Source organism: Perna viridis, chromosome 10 (assembly GCF_037379345.1).
Source record: "Perna viridis isolate PV_CMFRI_1.1 ecotype Kerala chromosome 10, ASM3737934v1, whole genome shotgun sequence".
NCBI classification, from domain to species: domain Eukaryota; kingdom Metazoa; phylum Mollusca; class Bivalvia; order Mytilida; family Mytilidae; genus Perna; species Perna viridis.
Window position 1 is genome coordinate 30302418 of NC_142454.1, and position 12564 is coordinate 30314981.

Sequence of the window (12564 nt, forward strand, 5' to 3'; positions counted from 1 at the left end):
TTAGCTCACCTGGCGAAGGCCATGTGAGCTATTGCAATCAATTGGTGTCCGTCGTCGTCCTCGTCATCATCGTTAACAATTTTTCAAAATTCTTCTCCTCTGACACCACTTGACCAATTGAAACCAAATTTAGTATGTATGTTCCTTCGGGTATCCTGCATAGAACTAATGTGGGGATTTTTGATCCATTGAAAAACATGGCCACCGTTACTAAAAATAGAACATAAGGGTCAGACAGTAGTTTTTTGCATATATCTCCAAAACCGTTAGGATTAGCCAGTCTTATAATGATCCTTATTATTAGGACTGCAAAAGCTTTCTGGGATAAATGTTGTTAGATGACTCCTTGTAAGAGTTATTGCCCTTGAAAGGGAAAAAATGACTTTTTACAGTTTTCAGTCAATATCTTGAAAACTATGATAGATTAAAAGAAACTTTCAATTGTTGAAATGATCCTTATGATAAGTCCTACCAAAGACTTCTTGAGTCAAAATTGTTGGACAACTTGTTTATAAATGTATTGCCTTTGAAAGGCAAAATTCAACCAGGTGAGCGATTCAGGCTCCTGGGAGCCTCTTGTTAATGTTTTCAAAAACTTTATAAAACATTTATTTTTAAAGATTCAAATAATTGATATATTTTATTGACATTAATAAATGAAATATTTCCATATTCCTCTGTAGAAATATATATTTCAATTGTTTTCCTATTTTTTCAGGTAAAGGTTTGGAATACATCCAGTGGGTTTTGTTTTGTTACCTTTAACGAGCACCTTGGAGGTGTGTCAGGTGTAACTTTCACACAGAATGGACAGGTAGTGTTATCATCATCATTAGATGGCACCGTCAGAGCCTTTGACCTCAATAGGTGAGTAATAAAAACCATAGTACTGCATTCTGTGAGTGAATTATTGTTCCTGGGCACCTAGAAATGTGTATTTGTGTTTTGTATGAACTCATATTCAAAACAAAGTATGAACTTCTGTAAAAGGAGAAATCTAGTGAAACAAATTCAGGTATTAAAAACTTACAGAACCTCAGAACATTCAACAAAACTTGAAAGTACGTCCTGTATAAAGTATCTTCAAATTTAATCTTTTTTATAAAATAAAAAGTCAATAGTATGAAAATACACACACAAATTTCTGTCAGGATTAGAAAGTTTTTTATTTATATTTTAAAGGTACCGTAATTTCCGTACTTTCACATCACCTAGACCAGTACAGTTTTCGTGTCTTACAGTAGATAATAGCGGGGAAATTGTCTGTGCTGGTGGAATGGATGTGTTTGAGATATTTGTATGGTCTATGCAGACTGGACGATTGTTAGAAGTATATCTTTGAATTATAATCTTAACGGGGCTCATAGATCTAAAAGATATAATAACATTTATAAGAGAATTTTCTAAAACTTCTTATACTTTAAGCAGAAAAGTATAATGATGCAATAAAATAATGTCAAATAGTGGGTCAACATGACTTTAAAAAATAAATAGATCGTTGTGTTTTTGCTGTTTCCAGATGCATTTTAGGCAAAATGGATTTGACAAATATTGTAACGAAGATGATTAAAAAACTTAACATGAAGTTGAGCTAAGTATTGTCAAATATTATCATTTTGCTTTTATTGATATACATGAAGTAGGATATAATTGTGTTTAAAATTTGACAACTTCTGTCTTGTTAAATGTTATAATATTTAAATTTGACATAGCGAAAAATTGCAAAGATTTAAGGCTTTCTAAATGGCCTTTTTGGTTGTATCGGTGCCATGCAGTGAACTCAGAATTTCAATTAAAATGAGTTTTTTAAATCATAAAGATATAAGATATATGGCACAAATCAGTAAGAAATTGGAAGAAAATTGCCTTTCTGTTGTCAACAAACACAGGTCAATAGACTTATTCACAGTTGTGCCATTGATTTCTGGTTATTTTCATATTGTTCTCTTTGAATTGAAAGATTATTGTTGTTACAAGGTAAAATTACATTAGAAGACCATAAGGAGACAATTCTTTGCTCATTTGAAGCAACATGTTCACATCCTCTTTAATTTGTAGGTTTTGGCAGGACATGAAGGTCCAGTTAGCTCCCTTAGCTTTAGTCCCAAACAGTCCATGTTAGCCAGTGGTTCATGGGATAAAACTGTCAAGCTGTGGGATGTGTTTGAGAACAAAGGTGCTAAAGAAAATATAATTCTCAATTCTGATGGTGAGTTAGTTGATTAAAATTAAAGATTGAATTAAAGATTCCTGACTTTCTTAATTATTTTGGAGATGGATTCTAGCGATTAACCATTGGAAGTACCGAATAAAGAATACCAAAAACCGGTATTGGGTTAACCATGTTAGATTTTTTTTTTAAATTTTTTTTTTTCAACAGTATAATTCCAAACCCCATTGTATAATGAAGACATGCAAAGGTCATGTGACCAGAGGTTAATTACAGCATTAAATATTGATTTGATAGTTCTCAAACATCTAATTAAGTTGCTGTCTTTGTAAGAATCATGCAAAATCTGAAAAATGTGATACACCCCAAAAAAGGCTACATATTTTTATTTTTGTAATTAAGTTGTTTTATGGGTCTATACTATGAAATGTATAATTATTCATTCAAATCTGCCTGCTCTTAGGCGGTAATCAACATTGAAAATGCAGTAGATTCTATTGTATTTGAGCGCCATTTACAGAGTTATGTCACATAATTTTAAAATCTACAGTGCATTCTATGTAATTTTTATCTCCTAAGAGCACGGGATATATGAAAAACCACATGTTTATTTCTGTTTACTATGACATTTCAAACAACATATCAAAAATAAAAATATATAGGCTTTTTACCCATGAATCACATTTTGCATGATACTTAGCTGGAGTGCTACTTAAAAAATATATATAGCTTGGTTGTCTATCTGTTTTGTTGTATCAATTATGAGTGAAAATGCCACAGTCTAAAGCTTAGTCTTGTTTTAAGAGAAATGTGTTAATCATTGAACTAGCATACTCAGATGGGACTAGCAGTGTGCTAAATTATCTTATTTAACATTGAAATATGCAGACCCTGAAAAAGCAACACAGTTGTTAGTATATAAATTTTTTAACTCACTGTATAAAAATGAGCATGCAGTGCATGACAAATCTCCTCTTGAAGGGTGGAATGAAAACTGCAAAATACAAGTAAGACTCCATTATGTACATGTATACACTTGCATTCACATTTCATTTTATTTGTTCATGTTGTACCTATGTTTGTCAGACATATGATTGATTGATTGTTGGGGTTTAATGCCCGAGCAGCAATATTTCAGCTATATTCATTTGAATCGAAGGAAATGATAAGGGAAATTTCCTGTTGGTAATTGCCATGTTATCAAATCTACCACTCTACCAGATAACCAATCAAGAGTTCTAATGGTTAACCAATCAGTAATTTCAGAATATTTTGACAACCCTAATTATTTTATATTTGTGAAAAACCAATAATGATAAGGAACATTCAATTATGTGGAGCTTGATTAAATAGTATTTACCTATTTTGTAAACTATTGAAGCACTGAAAATAAATAGATTTTTTTTATTTTGATGGTGGTTCATTTCGTACAAAATTTTAAAATTATGATAAGAATTTACTTTAATTATTTTGCCTAAAATTCAGTTTTAGCAGTAGCATTCCGTCCTGATGGAGATGAAGTGGCTGTTTCTACATTAGATGCTCAAATTACTTTCTGGAGCCCTCATAATGCCACACAGACTGGTTCTATTGAGGGAAGGCATGATCTTGGATATACAAGAAAAGAAATAGATAAAATAACAGCCAAGAAATCTTCATTTGGAAAGTAGGTTTTTATCATTGCTATTTTTGATAAGGGAGGTAATTCTTGCTTCCTTACAAAATTGATGTAACCATGTTTTAGTTTCAGTAGCACCTCAGGTTGAGAACTTTCCTCAAAACTGTGAATGTACTATTTTTCACTTAGCTTGAATGAATTTGTTAGGCAAGTTAAAAGGTAGAACTATATGCAAATTTTCTTTTGTAAATGTTCTATTATAGCATCTGCTAATTTAGAACTTCTCAAACAAATACTAAATTTCAGTGAACCCAAAAATTAACGCCCATGAATTAAAGGTTCTTAGTTGCTATTTGATTTGTTGAGAATTATAAATCAATCATTTAATTTCTGAAGTAAAATCGCTTTCTGATTGGCTAAAACCTTTTTTTATGATTTACTTGTTGAATTTTGATACTTAAATTGAATGATATGGAGTAATTGCTGGGCAGGTTATTTCATGTGCAATACATGATTGAGGTTATTTCTTAATAAAATCTAACAGTCATTCATTAAATAATTTTGTTTATATTACTTATTATCAATTCCATTAGATCAAACCAAGTATTATTGTATATGGTAAATACAATTAAGCTTCATTTTGATGTTTTTTTTTCAGGGCCTTCAACACAATATGCTATTCAGCGGATGGAAAGTGTCTGTTAGCAGCAGGACGATCAAAGAATGTCTGTATTTACTCTATCCGAGATCAGATATTGATGAAAAAGTTTGAAATATCCTGTAACATGTCCTTCGATGGAATGGAGGTTAGATTTTTGGCTTTCAAAGATTGCTTAGGCAAATTTGAAAGAAGATGTGTGTTTCCTATTACCCTACACACCCTATTTTTTCAGCTAAAAATAGTGTGCCATAAAGTTTTAAATAAGCACTCTCAAAGTCAGATTGTTTCTCTCATAGAATCAATGTAAAATATGATAGTTAAAAACACCCTGCTGACCTACCCACTCTATTCCTTTGAAGATGTTGTAGGAATAACACATGAAAGTTTCACAATTAGAAAGAAAAGTGGCTAACAAAAAATTCCGTAATAGATAAACCATTTGCCAGTTGGTAGTCAAAGGTTTTGTACTGTTATTCCTAATTTCTGAATTAAAATTTTCCCAATAAAAAATGAATGAGGTTGGTTTGAAAAAGGCCAACAAAATCACTGGCTGTATACTGGTATGCAATAGTGTGAAAAATGATTTCAGACCTTGAATCTCCTTCAGTATTTGTTTTTATTTAATTTCTCCCCTCAAGATGGTAAATTTAAGATTTTCAACGTGCAAGCTTTAGCAAGCATGTTAAAATCATAATTTTACCATCTTTAGTATAGAAATAGTTTAAATCAAGAATAGGCAGAAGGTTTCTCCTGTGAATAAATCTCTGCTTTTTTCCTATTTGAGTTATGATACTTTATTTGTACAAAAATTGGGTGATTTATATTTTCGGTCTATAACTCAAAAACCCTTGCAGCAATTTTTAATTTTACTTTTTGAGTAGTTTTTTTATATTGATGAAACTCCCTTTCAAATTTATTCAATTTAAAATGTTTCATTTTAGAGTTATGGGACTTTGTTCATAATAAAGGGGAATTTCACAGGTTTTGGACTATAACTCAGTAGTGGTGGTTTCATGAAACTTTGGAATATAGTTTATTAATATTAATGTTGGATTCTGCTTCTTTTGTTATGAATTTCTGAGTTTTTGGACTCAATACATAAAAAATGGGGATTTCCCATTTTTGTACAATAACTTCTAAAAGCTTCAAGTAATTTTCATGAAACTTGTTGAATTTTTTTTACCTGCACCAAAGGTTGCAATGAGTTTATGCCATCACTTTGCGTCTGTTGTCCGTAAACTTTTCAAATTTTGCTCAACTACATGAAAACCTTATGACCGATTATAACCGAACTTGGCAGAAATGATATACCCAAGAGCCTTTACAAAAGAACCACTTTTAGTTCCACTGGATTAAACAAAGTGGCCACCAGAGACCATTTAAGTTTCTGATTTGCCAATTTTCAAAGATCAACTTCTCAGAAACCACAGTTGCCAATGTTTTGAATCTTGATAGGGTTGATGACCGCAATGCCTTCTACATACAATCCATTTTTTGTGTGGCTCGGGTGGCTCAGCAGGTGGCTACAGCCACTCAATGTTGCCATTGAAACCTCATGGGAAAATACATTTTGGCTTATATCTTGGCTTAGATCTGATAAAATTTTGGTTTCACTTGATTCAATACGACTGCTGCCAGAGGGCAATGAATGATCAAATGATATGACCCAAGATTTCAAGTTCTCCAGGTGAGTGATTCAGGCTCTCTAGAGCCTCTAGTTTGCATTGATATAATCTTCTTTTTGATTTTTATATATTTTGTGTCAAATATTTAATCACAGTCAATTTAGAACTGTATCAAGCTTGAATTATCAACCAGGCCTGTGGTTTATAAATGTCACGTTGTTGTTCAGTCTCATTTTTATACCCCATGCAACGAAGTTTCGAAGGTTATAATGTTTTGACCCGTTCATCAGTCCGTCAGTCCATCTTCAGTTTTCCTGACTTTTTTTCTAAACACTTACAGATATTGACATGATTTTTGGTATATAAGTTCATCATGATAAGTTACAGGTAAAATAAAACTTTCGTTCTGCTCCAATGATTTTAACCAAAACTATGGGCCTTGAACTTGGCAAAAGTCACAGAAATAACATTTTTCCAGACTTTTTTCTAAACCCTTGCAGATATTGACATTATTTTTGGTATATAAGTTCACCATCATAAGTAACAGGTTAGGAGTACATTTCGTTCCGCTCTTATGTTTTTTGCAGAAATTAGGGGCCTTGAACTTAGCTAAATTAAAAAAAAAAAAAATTCCTGACTTTTTTTTTAAATGCTTGCAGATGTTGACAGGTCAAGTGTACATTTTATTCCGCTCTTATGGTTTTTACCGAAATTACAGGCCTTGAACTTAGCAAATTTCATGAAATTATAGTTTTCCAGACATTTTTTCTAAACGTTTGCAGATATTGACATGATTTTTAGTATAGAAATTCACTATGATAAGTTACAGGACAAGTGTGTACCGGTAGTTAGTTCCACTTTGATGGTTTTTACCAAAATTACAGCCCTTGAACTTATCTAGATTCACAGAAATAACTGTTTTTTGGACTTTGTTTTTCTAATTGCTTGCAGATTATGACATGGTTTTTGGTATATAAGTTCACCATGATAAGTTACAGGTCAAGTGTATGTTTTGTTCTTCTACGATGATATTTACTTTGGATTGACTAAAACTCAAAGAAATCACAGTCTGGAGTTTGAAACTATCATTCTGAGTAACAGAATGTAGTTAGAAGATAAAGGTCTAAAGCTTTAAAAACACTCTTATTCCTTTTATTGGAGTCCTTCCACATGTATTTCTCTTACGAACAAATTTACTTGGGTATCCAACATGGGGCGGCATGGGGTATGTGAGCACGCTCACTAAGGTTCTTTAATTAGCTAAGTAGCATTTTTATTCCAGTTCGACCAGAGGGACCTGAGTTTCTGTCTCCTCTTGTCTCCAGGGTTCGAGCATTTCTAGCTGCACTCTGCCAAACATTTTATTTTAGTGTGGTTTTTGCATTTAATAAGTTGTAGGCTACATGTAAACAAAATGTCACTGAGGATGCACTTTATATATACGTAATCAGAATGTTTATCATTCTTTATCATAAACATACGTGCATCTTTGCACATACAATGTCAGAACAAATAATTACGTAACTTTTCAATTGCCAGGATTATTTAACATATTCATATCCATATTACATGGCGGTGCATCACTTAATTTTCCATTAATGCCCTATTTTTTGGATATTTGTTAAGTTACTGGTACATGTAAACAAATTTTAATTGAGGATGCACTTCAGACAAATATAACATGTATAAGTGTTCAAAATGTAAGATTAAGCAGCTTGATATAAATATCCTTTTTGCTTGGAAATAAAGTGAAAAAAAATCAGGTCCTACAGTGAAATCATTTTTAACCCAATTTTAACGAGAGTGTTCTGTTAAGAGAAGGCCAATGAACAGCTCTCTTTAAGTACTTCTCTGTCTAAGGATCACGCAAAATGTGTAAAAGAAATGGCACATGAAAAACAAAATGCAGCGATTTTATTGCATTATCCAGATTTTTGTACCTCATGACATTCTGAAATAACTGTCAAAGTATTTGTTAAGTTTGCTTTTTTAAGATATTGATAGGTCAAATTTAGTTGAAATGTACTATGGAAAAATGGCGGGAAAATTTTCATGCACATTTTTCCTATATAAGCAGTAAAAAAGTGTCTAAGTAACAGATGCTTCAGGATAAATTTAAATTGCTTTTCAATTGTATTGAATATGTTTGAGGTTATAAAGACTAAATTGAGGAAGATGATGTGCCACTCATTGCCTGATTCTTACTCAGAATGGTACTTAAATCCCAATATTAAAGGCTGATAAATATATCATGTATAAACAGGTTTTACACTGAAACTACAATTTGGAAGTTGAAACTATATTGTGATTGATTTCACTTTAGACATATAGTCTGTGTAAAAATGAGTCACTTTTACCAACATTCCAATATTTCCCATCCTTCTTTCATTTTCTGTATGTTATAGGGTGCTTGCCACAGTCACAGTTTAGTTTTAGTTTCTGATTCATTTCTGGACTATCTTTGTGCTGGTCTACTGTGCACACCTTTAAGGATGATGATTGTGATTTACCGTCTTTGTACTGGATTCCTAAACTACACAAGAATCCATACAAACGTTTCATAGCTGGATCTGCAGAATGTACCACCAAACCTCTTTCAAAACTTTTAACTTCTATACTCACAACTGTCAAAGAGGGTCTGCAGTCCTACCACAACACTTGTTACTCCCATAGTGGTATTAATTCAATGTGGATCCTGAAAATTTGAAAGATCTTTTGGTGACAATCAGTTCAAGACTATTATCTGAATATAATAGATTTAAAACCTATGATTTTTCAACACTGTATACTTCTCTTCCCCATACTCAGTTAGAACCCCAACTTAAAAACATTATATATCGTTGTTTTTCCAAAAAAGATGGTACACCTAGATACAAATATATAGTTCTTGGTAGAGATTCCTCATACCTTGTAAGAAATAATTCCAAATCATCTTCCAAATATACAGAGGAAGATGTTTACAAAATGCTGGAATTTTTAATCAACAACATATTTGTTGAAGCTACGTTTCAAATGGAAGTCCCCCAAGTAAATTATTGGTCATTTAAAACACCACAGACAGAAAACTCAAATGTTCAGCCACCTGTTTCTGCAAATGTCCATTGTTAGACACTATGTGTAGATGTGCATGAAGGGGGATAACTGTCATCTTATGCCTGTTGAAGTAGCAAGATCATGCAACTTGTTAAAACCTGACATTAAACTCATCTTGAATTGGACAATTGATTTTTATTAAATTTTATGTGAAGGTTAAGCATAATATGTATATGAGCTTGAATCAAATTAAATTATTAGATTAACCTTGAGGTATCCAACATAGTTATGGTTGACCTATTTGTCTGTCTTAACTATTGTAGCCTTGAGGTTAGCCTTGAGGTTAACCTTGAGGTTATCAAACTTAGTTATGGTTGACCTGTCTGTCTGTCTTAACTTTTGTATCTTTGAGATTAACCCTGAGGTTATCTAACGTAGTTATGGTTGATCTGTCTGTCTGTCTGTCTGTCTGTCTGTCTGTCTGTCTTAACTTTTGTAGCTTTGAGGTTAACCTTCAGGTTATCAAATGTAGTTATGGTTGACCTGTCTGTCTGTTTTAACTTTTTGTAGCTTTGAGGTTAACCTTTAGGTTATCAAACACAGTTATAATTGACCTGTCTGTCCGTCTGTCTTAACATTTTGTAGCCTTGATACTGCCTCCAGCTGTTTTGCCTATTTCCTTCAAACTTTAATGAATGGTTAGTAGTTATCTTGGATGGGATTGTGTTCACAGAAATTGGTCAATGGGGAGGACTATTTTTGGAGGGGGACTATGTAAAAAAATCAATGATTTTGGCTTGTCACCTGATTTTTTTTGTATATTTTATTTAAAATCTGCTGAATGATTAGTAACAAGGGAAACTTGGATTAGATTCATTTCACAGAAAACGGTAAAGGGGAGAACTTTTTAATTTGCCTATAAGGAATGAAGTTTTTGAAAGATTTCAAGTTACCATGTGCACCCATGGGTAATGAGCATGCTCACAAAGGTTAGTTAATTTCAATAACTTCTTTTTTTAAAGGCATGCAAATGATTACAGGTACCACTATAATTTATGTCCCTCCGATAAAGCCAAATTAAAAGGGACTATAGTTTTACCGTAGGTCAGTCCATTTTTTTCTTTAATTGTAAGGCCCAGGCGTCGGTTTCACAAAAAGTCGTAAGTGTGAAATTGATCGTAAATCATGGCGTCACAATGCTATTTTAGTTTATGACGTCATTACTTACGATCAATTTTACACTTACGACTTTTTGTGAAACTGACACCTGGTGCCTCAGAACGTACTATAGATACTATAGTGTGAGAATATTATTATTTGTTTGTGACATCATAACAGACCACAGTTTAAGTTATCTAAATGCAACAATAACATGTTAATTCTTGTTAGGAAGCTGTCCATGTAAAAATCAGTCAGATGCTATGATAGAAGAGAAATGAAAAGTTATCTCTCTTTTTCAATGAATTTAAATGCTTTCTATGTAATTTTTTTTCTCTTTAACCATTGCATTTAATCAAAAATCAACATTCAACTTTGAGAAAGGATGCATTTATTATATAAAATGGAAGAAAATTGTTTAAAAACAAAATTTGTCATGTATAACCCAACTGCCTGGTTTTTAGATGGGCCTTCTCTTGATACCTGTTAATATTTGTAATATCCAACACAAAAATCTGTACAACTTCATGTTTGGTTTGTAGCTTAATTTCTAGATAAGTTCCTGATTTAGTTTCAGGTTGAAAAGGTTACTTTAGTACAAGCTAAAAAAATTGTGTAGGAATTCTCCTTAAGATTAACCTATTAAATATATCAGTAAAAAACATGTTTGAGGAAGAAATATTTACTGTGTGTACCTTTACTAATTGCTTTACACATAAGTTTAGAAGTTTCATGTATCATGAATTCAGAGGTGTCACACTGAAACCCTACCATACATGCAATGTATGCCTTCAGATGTGTTTTTTACATCCCTGCAAACAATGTTTTTTTTTACTGAATTTGCCTACACCAGTCTGTCTTACCCTACCTGGTCTATGCTCCCAGGTTTCAGTGCAGATGCTCATTTACTGTGAAAGTATTTATGTTAATGGGGTACCAATTTTCGTTGTTGTAGTGGGTTGAGTAAACCACAAAATTTGGTTCCCAGCACAAAGGAAATTTTCCATTTGTTTGTATGGTAAAGTTGTCAAATCCACAAACTCTAGAATCTACAAACTGATAGTTTTTCGTAAGAGTAATCAAGGGAACCAAGGTTATAGCGGTTATACCAGACATGGAAAACAGACATACACAACAAAGAACATAAAGTTACTAAAATCATACATACAAAGTAACAAAAGTAAATGAGCAACTCGGACTCCACTAAAAACTTGGAGCATGGACCAGGTGCACCGGTAGGGTAAATGTCCTCTGCTTTTCTAGAAACACCCGCCGAGTTGCTTCATGAAAATTGGTTCCCAAGGAAAAAAGTACTTTCTCAGTACTTTTGTTTGTTTGTACATGGTATTTGGTTATTTCATGATCTTTGTTTTTACCCTTGTAATACATTCTTTTGATTATCACTTGAATCTTCGTTCCGTCTTTTTTTCGTAACTTCTGCTATCAATCTACTTCCACACGGTTTTAAATTCAGGAACTTTCTCCAATTCATATTATAAAGGTCTTCGAAAAAGAATAATCACCTCAGTTTTGTTTTTGCCATGATAATAAAAATGACGTCAAAAATTTTACGGTTTACAAGTATGTATTTTAGTTGAGATAAATTACCTAGGAACCATGTAGATGAGCATTACTGATAACACAATCATGTTTATGATTTAATTTAACGATGAGCAGAGGTCCTTTTTTAACTCACCTGGCCTAAACTTTGAGAGATATGAAAAACCTTTCAATTGATGAAATGGTACTTATGATAAGGCTTACAAACTCCCATAGGCTCAAAGCTGTTGGACAACTCCTCGATAGAGTTAATGCCCTTGAAAGGTGAAAAATGAGTGTTTGCTCATGATAAAGGAGTACACAAGAAAGAAGAATCATAAATAATGCCAAATAAGAATTGATTATTTACCCCATGCAAAGCGGGAGGTGTATAGTGATCGTGTTGTCCTCCTGTTTGTCTGTCCCAGTTCTAAATTAGCTGCAATTCCTCTAAAAACTGCTAAATATGAACAAATGAAACATTAACATGTTCTTTATCACATGATGCCAATGTGCTCCTCTTATTTCGGTTTTCCATTTGAATGATTTATTAGGTTTCCTGTATGACTTCTGAGGTGCCCTCGGGAGCAGGAGATATCACCAAATGAGCTTTCCTCAGTTTTTCTTGGTCCTAAGCTTACCTTCCCTTGTCTATTTTAGTGTGCCCATTTAAAATTTTTACTGCCATATTAATACAGTGACAACGAAGAAGCATCAGTTTTGAAATAAAAAAAATAACTACATGCACAGGTATTGTTAT

General features: G+C 32.7%; 1 protein-coding gene across 1 annotated transcript in view; it reads left to right on the top strand.

Moving 5' to 3' along the window:
- LOC148605324 (periodic tryptophan protein 2 homolog) overlaps positions 1-12564 on the top strand; it is a 48740-nt gene that overhangs the window by 14642 nt on the left and 21534 nt on the right. The window contains exons 11-15 of the mRNA XM_088550905.1: positions 719-867; positions 1183-1330; positions 2059-2209; positions 3656-3836; positions 4447-4594. Of these exons, the coding sequence (XP_088407031.1) occupies positions 719-867; positions 1183-1330; positions 2059-2209; positions 3656-3836; positions 4447-4594 (777 nt within the window). The remainder of the gene's footprint in view (positions 1-718; positions 868-1182; positions 1331-2058; positions 2210-3655; positions 3837-4446; positions 4595-12564) is intronic.